The sequence below is a fragment of the Astyanax mexicanus genome, chromosome 16, assembly GCF_023375975.1.
Source record: "Astyanax mexicanus isolate ESR-SI-001 chromosome 16, AstMex3_surface, whole genome shotgun sequence".
In the NCBI taxonomy this organism is placed as follows: Eukaryota; Metazoa; Chordata; class Actinopteri; order Characiformes; family Acestrorhamphidae; genus Astyanax; species Astyanax mexicanus.
In genome coordinates, this window is record NC_064423.1 from 20,810,548 (window position 1) to 20,835,710 (window position 25,163).

Consider the following 25,163-nt stretch of genomic DNA (forward strand, 5'->3'; position numbering starts at 1 on the left):
TATGTGCTGAAATAACATGGGCATATATATATATCTTTATTTGTATATATCTTTAAATGTATAAGCTATTTTGGATTACAGTGAAGGTTTTAAAGACAATTTTTAGTTTTTTTTCTTATTCAGAACCATTTAAAGCTATCAGGTATGCAAATTATTGTTTCTTTTATATTTATTTTCAAGAAAATCAAAGCGGTGCACAATAAAACATCTTTAAAGCACTTAAATCTTTTTTTATGTAGTTTAATTTAGCAATTTGTTAAATGCAAAAATAAAATTTCAGTTATTTCCATTATGGAATCATGCAAAATGTTTAAATCACTGCCAAATAAAATAATTCCTTACGGGATTCTTAATAGAAGCACAGCTCTATTTACTGAGATGTCCTCTGGCAGGTTATGTAGGTAAAGATAAATAATTTCAAATATCCGATTTTGAAACTCGCATTAAAACAATGATTCAGCTAATTGTGTTCATTTATTTAGTCTCCCAGCACTGTTTTATTGTATTTCATAATCACGTATTGTTTGATTGTATTACATTTTCTATGAATTTATTTAAAACTATTGAAATTATTGCAATTTTATTTATTTATTTATTATTCAGTACCATTTGGAGCTATCAAGTATGCAAATTATTGTTTCTTTTATATTTTCAAGGCAGCCAAAGCGGTGCACAAAAACATTTTAAAACATTTTTTTTTAATTTAAATTTGTTTAATGTAGACATTTGTTTATGCAAAAACAGCATTTCGATTACAGAATAGTGCAAAATATGAAAATCACTGTCAAACAATAGGTCTGTGCTTCTATTAAGAATCTAGGCAGGTTCTGTATGTTAAGATGAGTAATCTCAATTTTGAAAATTAAAACAGAAATTCAGTTAATTGTGTTTATTTAATCTCCCAGCACTGTTTCATTCTATTTTAATATCCATTATTTTTATTGTATTGTATTAGATTGTCTGTGAATTTAAAACAATTAAAATTAAAGAACATTTGTTTTTGTTTTACAGTGTGTTAATATACTTTTGTCCAGCAGAGGTCACTGTTAGCTTTCAGATCTAAAAGGTTGCTTGGTTTGATTACACAGGTAGGGCACTAGTCCCTTTGCTAATAGTACAGTATATACCAAATATTATTTAGGAAGTCATTGAAGAAGCCAGTGTAGAAATATATTGGTGCTGTCAAGCAAAAACCGTGCACCTCTATCTCCAAAATACAAGAAACATTTAAATCTTTTTGCAGTGTTTCTGTTGGTCTATTCATTCACTGCTGGATTCAAATTCTGTCAAAAAGTGGAAAAAAAAACAGAAAGTTTTTGCATGAAAGCGCTTATGTTCTGGAATTACTTGGGCTGAGTGCAGACAGACCCATCACTTTTAATCATAACCTATAGTCTGTACTGTTTTTTTTTTTTTTTTTTAAAGAAACATTCAATCACTCTTAATAAGATTCAGGACATGCAGCCGAATATATGATCTAGTTTGTATTCTATGGCACTTAATCTAAATGCACTTAATGAAGAAAAGAAGTCAGAGAGTTAGTGAGAAAGAGAGAGAATCTAGGGGCTGTTTGTTTTGACGGGCCTTTACTCTCTGTCTATGCAGTGGAGTGCGGAGGAGGAGAGCATTTTGACCAAGCTGACGTTTATCGGGTCGGGAGCATCGCTCTGCGCACTGGTGGTGACCTTGATGCTGTTTACCGTGCTGGAGTAAGTGGTTTCCAGGGATACACTGCCACAGCAACAGCACCCCTGTGAATGTGTGTTAGTGTGTGTGTGTGTGTATGTCTGGGTTTGCGAGGCCTTCTGAATTTAATGTAATGGACACGTATTATGCCATGATTTGCTTTAAGTTCAGCCGGGCCATTAGCTTCAGTTACTGCCATTTGTAGTCCTCATAATGTCAGTGCAGCACTACTGTAAGAAGTAGCAGTGCCATTCCCCCATTATTGGCTGAAGCCATATATCATGCATTTGTGACTGTAAGCTATCAGGCCCTCATCCACAGGTCAATAGGACTCGTTTTTGAGGCAGGAGAAGTATTGAACATTGCTAATCTGGTAATTAGTGCTCTGAGTCTGAACAGACTCGCAGAGCTCAGACCTGGGCTTTTATGGTAACATTACAGTGGAGATAATTAAGCACAAAGATCACTTGGGGACACACTAATCAGTACTTGGCTAGCTGATTTCATTAGGAGATTTATGGCCAGTTTGCACCTAATCAGCCGGTGAACTTCCAGCTTTCTAAAAGACACAGAGAACCAGGACAGTATTAAAAAAAAACAGTAGTCGATTAAATTGATGTCCTATGTAAATCTGGGATGTTCTGTATTTTTGTATGTTAGTTAAATGTACAGTAATAAATAAATGTAGACTCGAAACATTTTACTGTAAAAATCTGCTTAAAAAACATTTGTTCTTGAGAAACGTATTGATTCAAGATGTGTTGTTAACAGTTAAGACTAATCAACAACATTTTATTATACAAAGATTTATACAAAGAATTTTAGAATCTTTGTAAAGACCTTTTGGTAAGTGATTCTATATTATTGTATATAGAGATATCCCAATCACATTTTTTGCCTTCGAGGCATCTGAATTTGAGTATCTGACAATATCGAATCCCAATCTGATACTATGGCAATGCAGTAAAAAAAAAAAGAATGCACAAGTGTTTAAAAAATGTTTTAATTATTTTGAAATAACGGTATCAAAAAACACTGTTTTTATGGTATGTACAATACAGCCATAAAAATGACTACAGACTATAAAAAATTATAAAAACTATAAAAATGTCACACAACAACAATTCTGTGATTAATCATAATTAAGATTATGATTCATATTTCTTTTTAAATCCTGGTAGTTTCCTGTATTGCTGGGAGGTGTGGTTTAAGCCTGGCAGGCTAGATTTAGACTAGACCTTTTGTGTTTTTGTGGGGGTTTTTTTTGTAACAATATCTCAGGGTAGTTTTGATGCTTTTCAAATTAAAATATTGTAATATATTTTTTTTCACCTTGGAAAGTGTGTGTGTGTGTGTGTGTGTGTGTGAGAGAGAGAGTGAGTGCACCTGAGAGCCTTCACAATGTGTCAGCGCGAGTGTCCACAAACACACTCAAGACATGAGGGACTTGTCGCGTCGAGTGAGGGCAGCATGGGCATTCTAGCGTCTATAGTTAACTGGTATAACAACGCAACAATATATTTTTGATAAATTAGTGATCCAGATCTTTTTTCCCCCGATTCTGATCCCCAAGTGATTATGTGATCAGATCGGGGACATCCATAGTTACTGGAGTAAAAATATAAGACTAACTCAAGTTTCATTTACTTTGATCAGACAGTTGTGCAAGTTACAGTTTGTTCCACCCATTTGTGCCGTGTTACACTCCCTGAGCTAGTGTGTTGTGTTAATTAAGCAGGTCTTAGCATTAGCATGTTTATTATGTTTCTACCCACACCAAAAACACCTAGAAAACTCACCCAGTCCACCATGGTTTCATTAGCTGAAATGAGATGATGATAGTCAGAATGTCAGTGAAATGTTGGTTAACTGTGTGAACAAAACTGTCTTCCTGTACTTTGAAAGAAAATATGACATGTATTGTTAAGCCCATATGATGATTTTTGCTACTTTAACCATCTGCATGTATGTACAATATTAGAATGTATTTTTAGTATGTGTATTATTTGATTAGTCCTTAATGTTTAATATATTTTTGCTTTATCTTTTTCAGTATTCCAAAATCAGACCGGATATCCATCCACAAGAATCTTTTCATTTCTCTGACCTTAGCCCAAATTGTCCTTCTCTGCAGTGGCTCTGCTATTCATAATAAGGTATGTGTGGCACAGCTGTGGCAAATGTTAAATTTCCAGTTTAAAATGATAGCTCATATTTAAATAGCACAAAGAATGTAGTACAGTTATTTGTACAAGTTGTAAAATGTGTAATCAATTAAAGATAAACTGAAGTAAAACAAATAAATACACACATTTGAAAAAACACTTATTTTATAGAAGCCTTGCTTTCTTTTAAAACAGCAAATCTAAAACATATTACAGAGTATATTTTAAAATCATTTAGCATTCTTATACCGAACAAAAGCCTCCGATTGAATAACAAAGGCCGTAAACACCAGCCCAAGAAAGCAGTGCCGCTGAGTCTTTAAACGTTGTCTCTGCTGCCGTATTTGGTGTGATGGATAAGTTGGCATGTGACTGTGTTATGTGGTTGTTGGACCTTTTGACCTCTGAGCGTTTATCCTTTGACCTATACCCTTAGGTGGCCTGCACCATGGTGGCGGCTCTGCTCCATCTGTTCTTCATGGCAGCGTTTAGCTGGATGCTGGTGGAGGGGCTCCTGCTCTGGAGCAAAGTGGTGACTGTTAACTTGAGCGAAGATCGTCACATGAAATACTACTACTTGATTGGCTGGGGTAATACGATGAGAAAACTTATCCAAATAAAGCTTTTAATATTATGTTTTCATTATTCAGAAAATTAGGCCATACATAAAATGAAATATTTTATATAAAGATTAAATATTATTAATAGTGTGTTTATATTATTACAAACAATATTCCTAATCAAACTGTAGCAATCTATATAAACTTTGTACATTTTCAAAATATATAATTTGAAATAAAGAAAACAGAGAAGCCTTTAGAAATATAATTAAACTGTATTGTAATAGAGTGTTCAGGCTCTTATTATAAGCCAGTATGATGTAAGCAAATTGGCAGCTTCTCATTATCAATTTATTAAGCAGGATTCTTTTTAGCCATAATATGAAACATGTTGTATTATAGATGTGTGTTCTTGTTTGTGAAATATAGGTGCTTTTTTTCAGATTTATATGTGCACATTGTTTTAATCTAGAATATATGTGCATTTAACTTGATAAAACAATGCTATTCATCATTCTATCCAGAGCAAAGCACTTAAACACATGATCATAATTCTACCATAACAGAATCTTGCTATGGATTTAGTGTGTTTTGCTGGTGCTTTTCACAGACTCCATTGACTTTTTACTTCCATTTAAATGCAAATATTTTAATGCATTTACATTAAAATTCTTAACTAGCTCAAATAACACATCTGCATTGAATGAGTAGTTTTATTCGTATGACACTTAAATGCACCGTTGGGCAAAAGTTTTCTTTATGAAAAAAATCAAAAATCAAATGATTTAGCAACAAATGAAAGGGCTGTGCCCCACTCACCCATACAGAACAGTACAGTACAGTAAATGCATCCTTATGCAGATGTGCATGCACTCATCTAACTGCAGTGGCTTTCTTCCACTAGGTCTGCCTGTTCTGATAGTTACCATTACTCTGGCCTCGGCTTCAGGGAACTACTCCGCTGACGGCCACTGTTGGCTCAGCGTACAGAATGGAGTCATTTGGGGCTTTGCTGGCCCAGTTATCTTCATCATTATGGTAGGATGGAATCTTTTTTTTTCTTGCACCGTTTATCTGTTTCACATGTACACAGTTCCTCTCGTTTATTCATTTCTGAACCCTCCACTCAACTTCAATTTAAATTCAGAGTGGGTATTTTCTATATTCTGTATCCTTATTTATTATGGTACTGCTATAGTACAGTATAAATCTTTAAATTTTTTTAAAGAAAAAAATAAAACTTCTGTATATCAAGACAATGCATGTAGTCTTATGTAGATTTGTAAGTAATTGCAATGTTTTAAAATAGTTCAAGAATGAAACGCTACACATTACTATTGCTTGTTTTTCATAGAAGTATGTTTTTCCTAAAAATATTATATAGTTAAAATTGTAAAAACAGAAAAAAGAAAAAAGGAGAAAAGAATATGTATTTGTAATGCTTTTGGTGTTCATTAATTTACAGTACATTTTTAGAACCATATTCCAGTTTGACTACTGGTCCAGTTCATGATTTCTATAGTGGTCATTTTAATCTAAATAAAAAATATTTGCTGGTGTGCTGCAGGTGAACATTATGGTCCTGACCCGAGTGGTGGTCATCACCATCTCCACAGCCAAGAGAAGATCTTTAATGTTGGCAGCCAACACAAGTCCAGTAGAGCAGGTGTCTGAACAGATAAGGTAAAGGTTTCTTTCTCTTTTTTTGCTGTCTTCCCTCTCTCTCTTAATAATTAGTAGTAATTTATATACTAAACAGAACTAAAATCAGTTTAGATTGAAAATGATTACAAGTTAAGACTAAGCAAGTCTTATTTAAATTTCACATCTTTCACTCTTTTACAAGTCCCTTTTTTTCCATTCACCACATGGAGGCGCCATTTCATAACTGTAACATCTGTAACAACTGAACTGAAAGCTGTTTAGTTTCTTTTGAAAATATCCTCAGATTTTAATTTTGACAGCAGAGAAATATATGTCTAGTTTTATGAATGCCACCTTTATTTTAATTTTTATTTATTTATTTATTTATATTTGTGGTCTTTTAGTTGAGCATCGGACTGCACCTTTGGGAGGTCTAGCAAACATGTAAGCTAGCCCTATTACTAGGGTAAAATTAGATTTAACCAACAGACCCATATACTGTCAGTCCTGTTGACTTGTAAATAGTCTCCCTTGCTCTTGATATTATAAACAAACATAATACAAATTAAGCTGCCACCATCAACAAGAACTTATTTGAAGTGAAAGTGAATTTGTTTTAGTATGTGAAGTGCGGTCCACACAATTAGACCTGCTCTGTGAAGGATTTTAGCACAGATCTCAATAAGTCTGTGTGAGTGAGTATCAATGCAAGCGTTGAAAGTTGGTGGCCAAGCGTGGCGTCGGCATGCAGGGGAAAATCAAACACACGCTTCCTCCGCCTGGCGAGGCCGACTTCTCTCACAGCTGGTTCACTTTAGTGGTCACCTGAACTGGAAGGTAATTTTATACTAAACAGAATTAAAAGCGATTTAGCATGGAAATTGTCACAATGTGAGACTAAGCAGTAGTTCTTGTTGTGCTTGGAAAGACCCCCAGTGTGGCCAAGAGGCTCGATAAGGCATGAGACTGGCAGGAATGAACAGAGAGACTTTAAAGAAACATTAGAAATTCATTCATGTGTGTGTGTGTGTGTGTGTGTGTGTGTGTGTGTGTGTGTGGGAGAGAGATCCAGCCTGCAAGTGTTGATTCTAACAGATCAACTGTGTTTCGCTTTTCACAGGGCAGCAATAAAAGCAGTGCTGGTTTTGTTGCCAATTCTAGGCCTAACCTGGCTGTGTGGGGTTTTGGTGCCTTTCTCCATCATCATGGCCTACATCTTCATCCTCCTCAACTCACTCCAGGTATGCTAGTTCTCTCTCTCTCTCTCTCTCTCTCTCTCTCTCTTTCTCTCTCTCTCTCTCTCTCTCGCTCACTTTCCCCTCCCCCCTTTCACTCAACTTTGTTCTTGCTCACTGTTTCTTAACCTTTTTGTCAACTGAAATACATTTATGTGTTTAGGTATCAATTTTTATTTTTTTCTCCAAAGTGTTAATTAATGTACAGACCAGAGAACACGCTCAAATTTAAAATATAAATTTGTTTTAGGAATGATTTATGAAATTTAGTTCTCATATTTGATTTCATTCATTTTTATACCTGCTTAAATTTGATGAAAAATGTATAATCTAGTATTTCAGCTTGTCTGGTAAATATTGTGTGGAATTCTTTATTACTGTTTTTAAAACGTTTGCTGCAAATCTGTTTTCAGCAAACTATGCTATTTATTCTCTGTTTATAATTTGATTTGAGGCATTTTATCTTACTAATACTAAATGTATCCAAAAATCAAAAATCTACTATAAATTGGCAAACTAAAAAATATACTTTTTATTTATTATTACATATGTATCTATAATCTGAACATTTCAGTTCATTCCTGTTTAGTTTTTTTTTAAACGTGTATGGTATAAATTATATTATATTAGTTTATTCATTAAAAAAGAAACAAAACTAGGCTATTGCTTTCCTTATGCTTGCTGCTTAAATACTGTGTTGGCAATTTGTGTTGCTTAATCAGTTGCCTCTACAATAGAGCCGTATATTTAACAGTAAAATCAATAGAGATTTAGCCCGATTCAGATCATTAAACATCTCACTATAAATAGTTTATGTTATTCACTCACATCTAATTAAAAGATGTTTCACCACAGTGGTAATTAATGCAGACGGTTGTTAGGTTCATAGTTTTGTTGGGTCGCTTTATTTTACATCTGTGTGCACAAGAAAAAGTTTGTTTGTATATTTGTCACAGAACAGTAATTATAGTAATGACACTGGATTCTCCTAAGGGTCTAAATTATCTGTTTTTTTTGATGGAATGTATTTTAAAGTGTATTTTGGCCACATTCTGAGTGATCTTGCTTTTGAAGTAGAGCTGAGTGATATATGAAAATTTTTATATCACAATTTTTTTATAGAAATATTTATTATAGTAAGATAAAAACTGCTGTTCATTCACTTAAAAAAACATATTTGTTACAATAAAGACATTTATCACAATATGATAAAAGTAGATGTTGACAGTATTATGATATAATGATATAATGATATAAAGTACAGTAAAGTAAGTAAGCGTTTTATGGATAACCAGTAATAATGCGGGTCACTACTGGGGATTGGTTAAGCCAGTTAGATTAGTTATACGCTGGGTGTGTGATAAATCAGTAATAAAAGAAAACCCCCAAACCAACATAATTAGTGATATTGCTGCTGTTGTATCTGGGTAATTGTTATCAATTGCATTCAGTGTGTTCATTTGGTATCCATTCATTATAGAGAAGCCTTGAATTCTTGGCAGCAGCATCATCTGGATCATCATTGCACTACTTGGCAATCTGATGCATAGGAAGCTGGTGTCCCTGGTTTGTCATTTAGCACTGGGGCTGTGTGTTGGCAAGAACCTGCCAATCCGATACGCATCATATTACTGCGGTTACAACTCAGCATATTGCCATATATTACGAAACTGTAAGCAAGTCGATTTGTTGCAGTTTTTTATGGTACGAAACCCAAACTATTATAATCTTAAAATCTGAATAAAACAAGAAAATATGTGTTATCCAATTAAGAAAGTAGGATCTAAGGACAGACTACAACACAATCTTCTGTCTGACAGTAATCTTTATGGACCCTTAAGTCTTAGAAGCTTTAAACCAGGCCTTAAGTTGTCTATTAAAAATGCCACAGACAGTATATACTGATTTGGTTTCATTTCTGTAGGCATTTCACAATTTCCAAATTTGCTGTGCAGGTTAGCAGAGATGGCAAAGTGTAAATTTAACACAAACCCCATTTTTGCACTGAACCCTGTTTTTAGTGTATAAACAGGTATTTTGATGCAAATTTGTTACTTTGTATTTGATAAAAATATTGGGAAAACTTTTGTGACCAGTACTTACGACAGAATGCCTTAACTAATAAATAATTGACTTAAATTAAGACATTGTTTATTGCATTTATTTTTAACTGATGCCTCAATTCATTATTATTTTAAAAATCTTAAGCATTAAGATTTAGTAATGGTTTTAATAATGTCTTAACTAGTATTAAATAATTAGTGAGACATTACTTATCATCTTATCATTTGTGTCACTTATTGTAAAGAGTTACAGAAATGTTAATTTGTCAGAAATTACATGAATCATAAGTTTTCTATAAATCCTGTACACTAATTTTGTTGTGTGCTTCTTCCATTTTTGTATTATGACAATAAGTGACAGTTGCTGTGTTTTTGTTGAGAATGTGTAATTGCAGCAAACACTCTAAGAAGTACCTTTAAAACATGCTTTGTGGTGCAGTCTCTTTTCGGAGTGAATGAATCTGGTGACTTTAGCAAGAATTCTGTTGTGCTTTCTTTTAGCTTGTCAGCTCTCTTCAGTTCTAGTTCTGCATTTATTCATTCGTGAGTGAGCAGAGTGAGCAAGACTTTTGACTTTGCTGTTGCTATCTCCAAGTTCGCAATAGCTTATGTATTAGCTCTAGTTCAGAAAATAATAGAGATTAGTAGAGATTTCCCACTTTATACAGCAGGAACAAAGTGTAAAATGAAAAAAATACTCTGATTTCTTGAAGTGACTCTATGGGGTGTCATATTGTATCGTTATTTTCAGTCTGTTCTGTTTTGCTGTTTACTGTAAAGCTATCAGTGTATTTTTTTTTTGAGCATTTTAGTATTGCAGTATTTTGATAAATGACATTTTATTTTTATGTTACATTGCACTTTTTGTTTGGTTACATAACTGTTATTTTATACAAATTAGGGTCTTGCATAGTTACTGTTGTTTACAAGACCGCCGCAAGTTTGCAGAATTTTTTGTTAATACTGAATGGTTTAAAAATGTATGTAGTTTTGTTGCAAAAGTATAATTTTGGTCGTATTCCTAAGAATATTGTTATTGCAAAAATACTTAAATATTGTGGCCATGTTGCCACATGTTGCCTGGACTTCAGAAGGTTAACCACAGTCTGAAGATATTGATGCATAACTCAAATACTCAAACTTCACTTCAGAATTCACACAACAGTGAAATGTGAATTGTATTGCAAACTGTATGTGCTTTTAAGTGAAGGGTAGCCTATATATGTTCAGCCTTTTATTTGTGGATTGTATATTCTTAATTGTGTGGCTTAGATACTTTCTAAGCACTGCCCTTGAACATTATGAAGGCACAATAGCAGCCTTAATGTAGAGCGTGTGCAAGAACTTGGTGGCCATTTATGAAATTCCTGTTATGATCCCTCCACCCCCTCCATGTTTCATCGTATTTTCAATAGGCAGCAAAAACAACATAAAACTTAAGCTAGAGGGCTTTATTGTTAAATCAATAAAACAGATAATGTTGACAAGCCCTTTTCATTGCTCACACTTTCTGTTGGTAGCTTGACAAAGCTGCTTTACTTTTACTGTCTTTTCTGTTGCTTTTTTTAATCTTTCTGATACAGTGGCATGCAAAGGTTTGGGTACCCTTTGTTAGGGTACAGTATCTGTTAATGTGAATAGTTAAACATGTAAAAGATTACCTGATTTTTAAAAAGCAAAATTGTTAAAGGTGAAACATTTCTTCATTCAGAATATTTAGATTTATAAGATTGTTCTTCCAAAAATACTGGATGGTTAGTTATTTAGTAACACTTCCTTAAAATATTACAGCTTGTAAATGTTTCTCTTTTTTTTTTAGCCAGCTATACGTAAAAGAGGCTCTCAGTTTTGGTTTGAGAGATTTTCACCCATTCTTCCTTGCAAGAGGCTTTTAAATTTGTGAGAACCTTGGCTTGTCCTGCTGCACTGCTCTTTTAAATTTCATACGGAGATTTTTAATTATGTTTAGGTTACTATGAGAACCAAATCAAAGCAATTAGCATCTTCCTCTTTAGGTAGTCTATTGTAGATTTTGTTGTAGATGGATGGAAATCCATGTTTCTAATACAGACAGTTTGATTTTTAATTCCAGTATTCACAATTCCATTGTGTTTTATTACTAGTACAGTGTTTCCTGTGTTACTAACTGCAACACAAGTGCAAAGCATGTTTGACTCAGCCCATACTTAACAGTTGGAGAGGTGTTCTTTACTTGAAATACTTGTTGTTCTTTTGTAGGGCCGCAAGATTAACTGTGTGTTAGTTGTTACCACAATATAAGCCTTTGAAAAACAGCAAACTCAAATTGCATTATCCCCATGCATAATGTGCATGCATCAACAGAGGGAGCTCTTAATGCTGTAAATTGTGCTCATGTGACATAAAGAGGCTGGAGGTAGAGCGAGTTAAAGCAAGATAAAGTAAGTTAAATTTTCGCAGGGAACACACAAACCAAGCTACTTCTTAGACTGAAAAAAATGAGTGCAGTCAAGTTTCAAAATCCTTGTATAAGCTTACCGGTAAACCAATTAAGAGTATAAATTTATCATGTTTTAAGTTGCTATTGCAGGGCTCCGGACTAACTTTTTGCACAACCGTCTCAGAACCATCCCAAAGCTTTTTGGCATCTGTCCCAGACTAAAAAGCATTACATTTTTTTTACCATTTACCATTTACTGTTGTATTTATTTGTGTATTTTTCTACAGCCTTAACATTGTCAGTTGTTTGCCCCTCCTCTTCTTGCAGCATTACCAGATTATGCGCTAAGCAATATAAAAGCCCCCAGTCATATTTCAACCAGTCTCCACATAAACAACTCTTAACCAGTTTTACGGCGCACAGATTCACCATTCCAAAAGAGCTTTAATATTGTCCCATTTTTGCCTATAACGTGCACCCCTACTCTGTAATCTAAATACATTGTTTCTAGTTGCAGCTAAAATGTTCTGTTATTACTTTATCAGTCAACAGGACTCTCCAAAATATTTTGGGAATATTTGGATGTTCCTTTCAAAACTTCCTTTTTTTCTGGTGAGAATGCAGACTGAAGATCATATATCTGCAGCTGTCACTGCACAGTAGGACAGTGCACCACCATTGCAGTGCAGAGTCTGCTAAATCTGCTAAAATTGTGTTCTATCAATCCTTAACTTGACCTCCACTGTTTCTGTTAACTGCTATTTTTTTATTAGATTAAGAACTGTAAAAACTGCTACCTGAAAATAACTTATAATTAGCATAAAATAATAATAATTAGCATTATTTAAGAAAATATTAAAAGACCACTTCAGTTTCTGAATTAGTTTCTCTGATTTTACTATTTATAGGTATATGTTTGAGTACAATTAACATGTTGTTTTATTCTATAAACTATGGACAACATTTCTCCCACATTCCAAATAAAAATGTTGTCATTAGGAGCATTTATTTGCAGAAAATGAGAAATGGCTGAAATTACAAAAAAGACGCAGAGCTTTCAGACCTCAAATAAAGCAAAGAAAACAAGTTCATATTCATAAAGTGAAAAAAATGAATATTTGATGGAATAACCCTGGTTTCTAATCACAGCTTTCATGCATCTTGGCATGTTCTCCTCCAGAAGTCTTACACACTGCTTTTGGATAATTTTATGCCACTCCTTGTGCAGAAATTCAAGCAGTTCAGCTTGGTTTAATGGCTTGTGATTATTCGTCTCCCTATTTGGTAAAACAAATAATTTTTAAGTTAGCCTTCTTTAAAAAATATATTATCATTTTACATACTTCATGTTTGCTCAAACAATTGTATTCATGGTTATACTTTATGTGTTTGTGTTTGATTACAGCGATGCAGTCTCTTAGCATTTTTTCAGAGCTACAGATACTTTCAAATAGCATGCTTCCAAATGATTGAATCGCACAACCCGATGATTACCAGCAGGAAAGGCTGGTAATATAATGCTAATACACCTCTTGCAGTTACCCACAAATCACAAACGAAATGATTCTACTTGTGACCGAGAACAGCGTTCCCCTGTTTAGGAAGGTGCCTGAAACAACAGGCAGATTAAATGATTTCAGTTCTATTTACGAACCTATGAACCCCCTGAAATAGCCGCGTCTCGTGTGCCCCTTTATCAAGCTGGAAGTGGAAGGTTGTGGGAGGAGGAAGGACTTGATTTGACCATAAATCGCTCGACCCTCTGTCATCCAATCTCAGTGCAATGTCATTCAAAAGCTCGCCACTATCTATTACCTGCATATAATAGGCCCTCACCATGCATTGTCCGTCGCATTATTAGCCCATAACTCCACCCTATCAATAACTTTGAGGGTAAAGCGAGCAGAGAGAGAGGGTTGGGGTCACAAACTCGAGTCAAGTTTTTGGGGGATTTGAAGCGTAGAGTGCAGAGTGGTTTGCTGGTGATTTATTGAAGTTTCTTAATACTTGATCTTGTGGATTTTCTGTTCTAGCGTGGCTGCAGTTTTCTCAGTTGGTTGCAGTTCTGCGGGCTCTCACCGCAACAGGAACACGTCTATTTAGTGCTCAGTGGGGTTCTTTGTCAGTTGAAAATACAGAAGTGTGCTATTCTCTGAGCACTATTGTACTAAAATCTGGCTTTGAGGGGAAGAGATTTTTTCTGGGTTGTTTGAGTTGCCACGGATATTTGTTTCATTTGGTTTGGACTGAATCTGTACAAATTGGTTTCAGAAACCCTATTGGTGAGCATGTGACGTCTGTAGCACAGATTTCAGCTTATAAAGTAAAACCTGAAACTTTCTTGTGCTGCAAAAATGAAATTTTCACTGGATATTGAGGAAATTACATGCTTTCTCTATTTGAACAAAGTAGACTTTTAGAAAGCTTAGCATTTTCACAGTAATAATTTAAGAGGGTGTATGAGGTTATGTGTGTCTATTATCTCATGCAATAAATTCAAATGGAACACTTTAATTTTCATTTACATCATGTAATAATTGTGGACTTTTAAATCATGTAAAGTCATGTAATTGAACCTTTGGGTTTAAAAAAATCTCAGTGAAACTGTACAAAATGTGTAAATCCTTTTTATTCATTTTTCTTAATTTTGTTCTGTTAAAACCCCCTTGTAAATCAAATGAAACTGTTCTTGATTATGTAATGAACTTCAAGCCAAAAGTCAGTGGCATGTTGGTTCACACAAAAGTGTGTAATTGTTAAATATTTATTGTCAGTTATTGTAAAATCTATAACATCAAAATAACACATATTCTATTGATCCATCCATCATGAAAGTTCACCAAATATGAATGACAACTGCCCGATTTACATTTACATGTCAAAAAGTCAACACTGAGGTGAAAATAACAAGGTTTTGTGTGACACTGGCGATAATTCATTAATAATATTAAATAATGCTTAAAGTATTAATTTACTTTTACGTTATTACATCATATTACACTTCATTAAAATTGTTTAAAATAAGTGCTATTTGGGTAGAGATATTTAACTTAATTGACTCAACCCAAAAACAGTTTTTTACACTCCAGTGGCCAGATTTGGAAAAAAAAAACAATAAAAGAAATTCAGAAGAATCTTTAATCATACGACATTTATAAGAATATGCTATAGTGCAATTTAAATTTTAAAAAGTTCTCAAATATTCTCTTGAGCAAATATTAATTATTCTCTTAAGATTTTCTAAGATTATGCATTTTACAGCTTATTAGTAACAACGTGAAATTATTTTTTACAATTTTCCACTGTTCTGTTAAATCCATTCAGTGGAAAGCAAAAGGGGAAATAAAAGAAACAAACTAAGCCTTTGAGGAGGGGATTTATCTTATCTAGACACTAACAGTACACTTAGAATAGTTTCCACTTTTAGTTTTAGTAAATTGAGAATAAATTCTATCAAACTATAAACTCTATTAGACTATATAGTCATACCTTTTGAATTATTACAAATATTTTCTTTTTTACCAACTGCTCTTAAAAATTGTCATGAATGTGCAAAAATAATTAAGATAATTTGTGAATCCAGCTTTGGGTAAACATCTGTTCTGTCCTGTTTAATCTTGTTCAAGCTGGTTTTGATAAACTATAATGGCACAAAAATTGCATCAAGAAGAATACAACATGAATGCATGGGTGCATGTGTAAAGAAGTATTCTCCATCAGGTCTGTTACCCTATGGATTTTTATACTGTGTGTAGTTAATGATTAAAAAGGCAGCACTGACAAAATATCAGTACGTGGCATTGAGATGCAAAAAACGACAAGAAAAAAACACAAAAAAAGGTAAGGAGGTGCCAAGTCCGTAGTGGAATGTAACAAAGGATAATCATTGTGAATAGCGTGCTTCCTGTCAGGAGTAAAGGGAATTTCACTGTGATCACACAGCACTAAAAGAGCTTGTCGTCGTTGGCACCCACCCGCATTTATTTGCTTTAGAATTACCTGCCAGATCCATTTAGTAATAGTTTGTGTCATATGAAAGCAAACCATGCTGTTTCCCGGGCAGGAGACTAGGGATCACATGACCCACTGGGCCTGACCTCACGACCTCACTAAGAGCACCCCAACCTCTCTTCTCACACAGACCTACACACACACACATACATACAGACACTCAGTTCCCCCTCCCTCTGAAAGTGTCAGACGCCCCTTTGACACCCAAATTGTCTGTGTCAAAACAACGACTGTTCTATATATAAGTTTACCATTTTGCCATCGCAAACTGTCATGGGATCGTGAGGTGATGTGAAGTAGGGGGTTATTGTAGGGGGTTATCTTGACGGGTTGGGGCGGGAGGGTGGTGGGTTCGTAACACACAGATCTTTTAAATCTGTTTTAATCTAACTGCTGTGGACTGGTTGGCTTTGAGGTATACTTTGCAGATAATTAACAAGAACTGGGTCAGCGTAGGGCAGAAAAAGCTTGCTCTCTCTCTTCCTGTCTCTCTCCTTGTCTCTCTCTCACTTTCTCTCTCTCTCTCTCATTCCATAAAAGCTGTCAAACGCTGATGCCAATTTGCAAGTGAGCAATTCGTTTGCTGCATGGAAATGAAATCCAAAATAAACACATGCCGTATGTATTATTCATGCCTCCACTCTTTGCAAGTCGTTATTTCTTTTGAACGCAAGCTTAATTGTGTAGCGCTGTTGTTTCTGACTGAACAGAACAAATTCAACAAATGGGCCACAGATCCGCTCCAGTGTGAATTATCGGTAAACAGCAAATCAATCTGATGTCTGGCGGTTGAGGTTTATTTATTAGCATTGGGGAATCCTGTGCATATTTCATCTGCAGGAGGAGTGTATACGCAAGAGGTGAAGTGAGGGGGAAGAAAGAAAGAAGCCTAGTGAGCTTAGTTTCAGTGATAGCGCCGAAACCTCTTGGCCCCTTGACCTTCCTGCATGGCGAGGCCGTCACGAGGGCCCGTCGCCCGCGATGGACGCACCCCTCCTGTGTCATTCCCCCCTGGGCCCGCTGTGCTGCCTCGTCCCTAACGAGTGTTTACCGAGACACGCTGATTCTTATTAATCTGGTTCTTGTCGGCTGCTCCCCTGCGCCGGGAGGGGAGCCGGGGGCCATGGTTTGTGTTAAGAGTTCGGCACCCTAGGTGGGAAAAACACAAAAAGCCCTGACAGATCCGTGGGCTACTCTCAAGCCTGGCTCTTTACACTGTGCAGATGTGGCCCTCCACTTTGTTATTCTTAGTAATTATCCTCATTAAGTGAAAGCATGTGCCAATCACAGGCCTTTGAATCGGACCCGGTTCAGGTCTAAAACCACCCCCTCCCTCCGCACAACGTCTCAGAGCGTGTCAAAGCCTGTCTAAACTGAGCTCATTAGCAGATGAAGAAAGCCGAGGCGTGAGGCGTGAGATGGTGCAATGAGCGGCAGCGGCGACAACATTATCTGCGGCTCATTTGGCCCCTGAGTGGGTACAAATTTGATGATTATGAAATTTAAGACTCTTCACCAAACCCACCCAACCCTCCCCCACGCAGCCCCAGTTTAACCATATGAAAGTATCTATGGCCCATTTAAGTCAATACACATCTTATGCAATATTTTCTCTTTGACTAAATGAGGCTGGTATGGCGGGAATGACAGCGAAGAAAAACAAAGTGAAAGCATTCCCAAAAGCAAAAGCATGATAAGTGTCTCCAGCTGAAACGATTCCAAGAGTGAAGAGACTGTTTTACTGTGCTGAGGAGAGCGGGAGCGAAAGAGGCAGAAAGACAGAGAAACAAAGAGACTGGAAAACTAAGATGTATGAAGTCTTCATGACGATGAGCTACTATTCGTTTTCACTTTGGACTCCTGTGATCCGTAGTCAGCTGTGATTGCATGTGACGCTCGCACAGAGCAACGCCTGATAAGGATTGATGCTTTCGGTAAGAAGTGCCTTAACCGCATGTGGCACTCCTCGGGCACATGCCATTAACCCCCGGCCCACTCAGCTCTGGAGAAAAGAGGGGGCGAAACAAATGACCCCCATGTGTCTGTCTTTGGACATTTCAGATTTGAATTTAGTACTCAGATACACTTGTCAGATTTATGATATCGTTGCCTGTTTATATATATATATATATATATATATATATATATATATATATATATAAATTTGCTTTTTAAATTTTTAAACTCTGTCTGAATAGTTGTTCTACTGCTGTTCTTTTATTTGAGCCCTTTCTATTGAATAACCATATATCGACTAATTTCTCATTTTTGGGGAAAACAGTTCTTCTTCTTCTTATTTTTTTTACTGTAAGTTATTGTGTTTTAAGTTACATCATAAAATAATAAATATACATCTCAATACAAAAAAAGCACTATTTAGTTTAAAGTGAAAAAATATATAGTTATTCGTTTGAAAGGGCTCTTTTATTATGCAATCTGATTATTAAGTTCACCAAAGGAATATTAGTTTGTTTGAGCATATCGTTTCAGGATCATCACTGTGATGTGGGCACACTGCAGTAATTTGTAAAACAAATCAAACACCTCATGCTGAACATTTTTGCTGCTTAATATAAAATGAACATTTACTTTAGTTATTATTGTTCATGCCATATCTACCAAAGTCAGAATAGATTTGCCCCAAATATATATATATATATATATGTAATGATGGATACACAGAATGAAAGTCTGAACATTTTTTAAACATCCTTTATTTTTATTTTTTATTGCATGTATAAATGTATATCAGGAAAAAAATGCCATGTAATTTTTTCTCAATATTGTTAAGACTTTTTTTTTCTATTAATCATGTTTTATTTTAGAAATAAATATCATGACATATTAGGGATGCTCCGATGTGAGAATTCTGGGCCGATGACGATATACACATTTAAAACTAGTCAGAGACTAGACACCCCGGTATTACTTTAAAACTAATACAAATGAAAAAAATGTTTAAATCAATGAATTTTAAAGTAGCACAGCAAACAATAAATACATCAGCAAGTATTGGTTTGAAATTTTGGCAATATCAACACATAGCAAATTTTCTAAAAAAAAAAAAAGAAAAAAAGAAAAAGAAAGCAATTATCAGCTGATGCCAATATAATTCCGATATCATCATATATCCCTGTTGGCATATTATTTTATAAACTTGAAAATATTAAAACTAACAAGAAATATCATGTTTTGCTTGTACAGTGACTGTATTTTGACACAAAATTTGTCAGCCAGAAGTTTTGAATTATGTGAAGTAAATTCTAATTTATGAGAGAGATTAGTCTTCCCAAACAAACACTTGTATAACCTTTGGATGATAAATGTACCATGAGTGTTTAGTTTGATAGACTACTCTGGTCTATTCCAAAAATTCCAATTCCGTTCTCATTTCTTGCAATTGTTTTTAAACTCCCATATTAAACGCTCTCCACATATCTGCTGTATTTTGTTTTTTAAACCATCTAGATGGCTTGTGGCGGTTTTAAACATCAGTACATCTGCACTTTGTCTGATGAAGCTGACATGCTAACTGAGAGCGAGCCTGAGTTTGGTGAGAGCTCGAGGCCCAGCTGTGCTGTCTTAACTGGCTACGGCTTCACATTTTTCCCGCTGTCAGTGGAAACTATGTAATTAGAATATGCCTGACACTGGCGGTACAGTCTCATGCGTTTTGACAAGGGGGCACTCAGAAATGTCTGTTGGATACCTAAGTATTTTTAATTAAACAGTTTTTTGGCACACAGATGTCTCTTTCCTCCGCGAGTTCAAAGAGCGCGGTTTGACCCATGTGCTAAAAGTTTGTATCAATTTTCTGCAGGGATGTTTGACTTGGCCCTCCGAGTATGCAATGTGAAATCGTCTTGTTTAAAAGCTGGTTTGTTTACCATTCATTCTCTCTCTCTCTCCTCCCTCTCTCATTCACTCACTCTCTCCCTCACATATGTGCACCATGAGTTTTTGGGATATAGTTACCCTGCGGATTCACAGTATTTTGGAGTTTATGGTCGACGTTCAAAACAAAACTTAGATGTGAAGTTCACAAGTCACCATTTCATTTGTAGAATGATGCGTGTCAGTCTGACATCTGTCAGTTTTCTAACCACATTGTTCACCACTAGATACGTCTCTTATGACAAACATATTTAAAGCAGTAAACTGTAGTAGCATCTGTTCTTTCAGAGGTTTAATTTGGCATTACTATTGTTAGCCTGAGTTTATTCATTGTCACGCTTTGCATTACCCTGATTTCTGACTTTTAAGTCACCTTGAATTTAAAGTCTGCTACATTCAAAAGGCACCTTTAGTCAATTTACATGTTTTGTTTACCACAGTTTATTTGTTAAGAAGGATGCTCATTGACCTTTCCTAAAGAAATTTTGCTAACCCATCATCATGCACGGGTTAATTGATGTTCTGTGCATTATCAAGTTGAAATATTCTTTATTTTTTGGACTTTTTGGATACATGTAAACCTCAGAAATCCGAGGACCAGCTTAGAGAACCTGGAAGTTAACATATGTGTGGTTAGTGGTGTTTGCTAGCTTGGCTGTTTTATGATACTCAACAAACTGGGCTGTGTAAGATACTCTTGACAGGGGTATCCGATGAGTGGTGTTAAAATTCTTTACTCTGCTTCCTCAATGTTAGTTTTACACATTCTAAAAATATGTAAGTTTGAGTCAGATACAAAAAAGGCATTTGCAACTGTGCACAATGTCTGCTTTGTCAATTTTTTTTGCCAAAATATTATAGTCGATATTGATAAATAGTCAATCGATTCAGATAGACAGAAATTTTGCACTAACATAAGCAAAAAATATGTTTTCTGCAAAAAAAAGAGGAATTGAAGAGGAATTGTTTAGTTATTTGCACTTTGAAAAACTAAAGAACATCACATTTTTTGTGACACAAAATCCTTTTTCCAGACCGTATATTAGAAGCCAAAATCGACTTTAATTTGAATATGAATTAGCCTAAAAAAATAATATTTATTGTAAATTCAGTTAGTTTGTATTCGAGAGTTGAGGTTTACAGCAGCACTGTAATAGATCACTGGCCACAGAAAGCTGCAGTTCCTCGTTTATCCACTAGATGGAACTCTGGAGCTGAAGCACAGCTGCAGACACTTAGCTTAATCAGAAGCCAGTCAGGGCTGGAGCAGCGTTTCTGGCTGGAGCGTCTGACAGAGAAACTTCGGCTTTTGGCTTGATTTAATTTAGCTAGTCTGCAGTTTTTGCAGTTCATATTTGTGCAATGTGTTGCTAAAACTCATGAAGGAACGAAAATGAAGAATTTTAACCCTGCTAACCGGATAATACCACCCTCAACAGAGCAACTTTCAGCCCAGACAGTGAGTAGCAGAGCAAACCAGCAACACTGCTAACCACAAAACACCAAACATTTAACATAATGGAGTTTTAGAGCTGGATAAGAAGCTCTTTTCACTTGTGTTTCTCTTTTAATCTCCACAGTGTTTTAGATATGGGGAATTCACATATTGAATTTCACACTGTTTTAATGTGTTTTTTTTTTGTAGAAAGTAAAGTATATTTAATGTTGAGAAACAGTGCACAGCATAATACAGAAGCCTGTCTTTCACCTCTTGCATGCAGGCCAGTCTATTCTGACAAAAAATGAAATAAAAATAAAAATATGCTATTGCAAATAAATGTTAAAAAAATAATTATATTATTTAACATAAGTATGTAAAAGCTAAATTACAATGACTTTTTTTTTTACACAATCCTATGTATGAATATTTAGTACATGTAACCAATGTAACATAAAATAATCTAATATTATCTAATATATCTAATAATATTTTCGCATATAACAGAAGCCTGTTTCCTGTTCATGCAGTATTGCTACCTAAATTGACAAAATTGTGATTATAAAACAGGTTTTGGACAATAATCTTCACATATCTCTTCTGAGAACTGTATATTTGGATGAGTTGATCCCTTCTGTTTATTAACAGCCATTAATTTGTTTATTAATGTGTATAGAGGTGGCCAATATAATGCAATATTAGGTTCCCAAATCAGCCCTAAAAAGCTTATATATGTATATATGTGTGTATATATGTATATATATATATATATATATATATATATATATATATATATATATATATATATATATATATATATATATATATATACATACATACAGTACAACTATGCAACTAAATACACCTATTGGCTATTATCGGTCATCTCTTGCATGTAGGCCAGTCTTAGGCATGCCAATGAAGTGTTTGTATTGATATTGACCCCTCTGTTTTTATTAGGGATGCACAGTGATATCAGAATTATATGAGTATTGGCAGGTAATCGATACATGATTGTGGATAGGGTATGAGGGTGGGATGCAGTATTTATGATTTATTGAGCTTTCTAGACTCTTGTGCACATTTTGTTGCAGTCTTTTCATGAATCATATCTTTGAGAGCTTAATTAGATTTCAATAATATAACAGCAATGAATTCTTAACATACAGGCCAATAATCAGTTTTAATTAAGGTTGTTTTTCTTAGCGCTTTGAATCCCTGTAAACATTCCATTCAGTCTGTTTTTTCTGTACATCACATGTAGTATCTATACAGTATATATACAGTATCTGTGTGTGTGTATATATGTGATGCTGGATGCTGGTGTTGTTGTACACTTATTGTTTGTATTATTCTTATTATAAACTGTAAATGTCAAATAAATTAGTGTTTATCAGATACGTTAAATCAGTTCATAATCTAATAATAGTGTTAAAAGGTACCTCATATTTTGTGCACTTTATGGAGACTGCTGCTGAGCTTGAAATGAAAGCTTGGCAGATTTTTTTCATTCCATGTGCAAAATCCCCTGCAATTTGCAGTTATTTAACTGTAGGTGTTAGTTATTTAACCTCCCACATTCTCCTGAACAGATGACTTTCACAGCATGCATAGCAAATTGCTCCATGATATCCTTTTCCAACCTCTGTATTGTTGATGGCACTTAAAGGTGGATTTGGCCTTAGAGCCAAGCTATAGTTATTAAGTCTGCTCTAAATAGGGTTATGTATTGACAAGAACAGAGGCAGTACGATACTTTATTATATATTAGATATTTTGCACAACACGGGTTATGATTAAATATCTTGCAATATACTGTGATTTGGGATTAGTGATATGGCCAAGGGTATTTTTGCAATACTAGTATTATAGATGGTACTAAAACAATACATTGAAAACTATTTATTTAATTTTATAAATATACTACTACAATATTTAGCTCAAATATAACAGCTTCATAAATCCATAAATAGAAATAGGGGAAAAAATAAAGAAAAAACTGGACAATATGACCCTAAATTAATATCACCATATGCAAAAACACTGAAAATGTATGAATTAAAAATATGCTATTGCAACTAAAAAATGTTAAATAACAAATAAAAACTGTTTTAAACTTATGTATGTAAATGATCAATTATTTTACACAATCCTATAGTAAGGAATATTTAGTATGTATAAAACTTTAATGTAATAAAAATCATTTAAAAAAGTGCAGAATATTTAGTTTACGTGCAAATATAAATAATTATACAAAAATGCATTTAAGGCTTCACAGTAAAACACAGCAAAACAAATACAGAATAGTCTTTCATAGTTTTCAAGACAATACTGCTTTTATCATGAAATGGATTTTTACAATTTAAAAAAAAAATATGGTGTATGTGTTTAGTGTTGCAGTCAAGACTGCTAGAGCCGAGGCAAAGGCAAGTAGTGTTTTTTTTTTATTTATTTCTTTTATTTATATATATATATAAATAAGCGCTGCATCGTTGCTAGTTTACCTGTATGTGGCGGAGTAATACATGGAGAGCTTTGGTTGCAGTACATTACCGGCTGATAGAATGTCTCTCAGCCAATCACATTGCAGGGCCGGAACTAACTGTGGTAAAATCGTATGTAATATCGCGATACTTTGATTTATATATCAAAATATTCTTACATCTCTAACTAAAGCTGTAAAGTTCTGTAATGCGCCGTTGTGAAGAAGTCTTTATGTGAACTTACATGGTGATATCCTCGGCTCACAAAGAACATGCATAGCACTGTTTCTTGCTAAAAGGCATATAAATGTGGATATTATTATGGCCATGATTGTTGTTTTTGTCAGTGTGTGTCAGATTTGAAAGGAGGGCGAGGTATTTCAGTTGTATACACGGTTGCACCCAGTGGTGGAGGGAACATCTGTTTTGCGCTTGTTGTTCCTCTTGGCTGCTTTTCAATTGGATTTCCTCAAGCAGGTCCAAGAGCTGTCACCTCTGCCAGGCTCTGTTAGCTATCACTGCTGGCCCCTATATTAAGTAGGTGTTTCAGGGCTAAGTTAATAACTCTCCCCTCCTCTCCTGACTGCCTCTCTGGTGGTGCTCCTCAGCCCCGTACCCTCCTCCTCTCCTGTCCTCAGGACTGGGTGGCCCATGGATATCCCTCCATCCTTCTCACTTCTCACGCTGTTTTTTTCTTTTTCTCCCTCTTCACAGCCACAGGCTTGCCGTGGTGTAGGGTGGATTTTCTGAACACTGGCCACCCTTTGCTTTCTGTTTTGCCTGCCCCCATTTCTCTCTCTGGCTCTCTTTCTTTTTCTTGTTCCTGATTACTAGGAGTGGGCAATATGACCCTAAAGAAATATCACAATATTTTAGAGTAATTTTGCGATAATGATATGTCAAAACACTGTAAATTGTATTAATTAAATATATACTACTGCAACTAAATAAATAGTAACAAATAAAAATGTATATAAAAAAAAACTATAAACGTGTCTTATTTTTGTAAACAGTAAATTCTAAAATATTTTTAATATAATATAAATATTATATAATATTTTTAGAAAGTTGTTTGTTACTGTAATGCAACATAAAAATAAGAAAAGTTATTTTAAAATTGACTAAAAACCTAAAGTGCAGAAAATTTAAGACATGAATAAAATGTTTACAATATTTTTAAAAGAATATCACAGATTTTTTTTTTTAGTGCTTCAAATTGTATTGACGATATTATTGTGTACGATACAATATGGCACACCCCTACTATTCACTCCCATCTTCTTCCTCCTCCTCCTCCTCCTATTTTTCTTCTCCTTCTTCTGTTATGATAAGCCACTGTACATTTATAAATTAATAAAAAATGCTAATTCATATAGTTGTGTACATTGAGTTACATTAATAGTTACATTATATATTGACAGCTTTGGGTTTGCTGACGCATTTCATACACTTCACTTTGAGGTGATTGAGTTCACTTTATAGTAATATAATACAGGAAATTGACAAATCCTGCACCTAACAGCTGGGGTTATGCATAGGGCTCAGCCAGGATCTACTACTCACTC

The 25,163-nt window shown here is 34.7% G+C and overlaps 1 protein-coding gene across 2 annotated transcripts in view; it reads left to right on the forward strand.

Annotated features, from left to right (window-relative positions):
* Positions 1 to 25,163, forward strand: part of LOC103036603 (adhesion G-protein coupled receptor D2) — a 114,972-nt gene that overhangs the window by 27,197 nt on the left and 62,612 nt on the right. For both annotated transcript variants that reach the window (XR_007424931.1, XM_015601270.3), the window contains exons 15-20: positions 1,606 to 1,709; positions 3,740 to 3,842; positions 4,288 to 4,441; positions 5,316 to 5,449; positions 5,979 to 6,094; positions 7,176 to 7,296. Coding sequence is in view for 1 of the 2 variants with exons in the window: in XM_015601270.3 (XP_015456756.3) it covers positions 1,606 to 1,709; positions 3,740 to 3,842; positions 4,288 to 4,441; positions 5,316 to 5,449; positions 5,979 to 6,094; positions 7,176 to 7,296 (732 nt within the window). In the remaining variant the exon portion in view is untranslated. The remainder of the gene's footprint in view (positions 1 to 1,605; positions 1,710 to 3,739; positions 3,843 to 4,287; positions 4,442 to 5,315; positions 5,450 to 5,978; positions 6,095 to 7,175; positions 7,297 to 25,163) is intronic.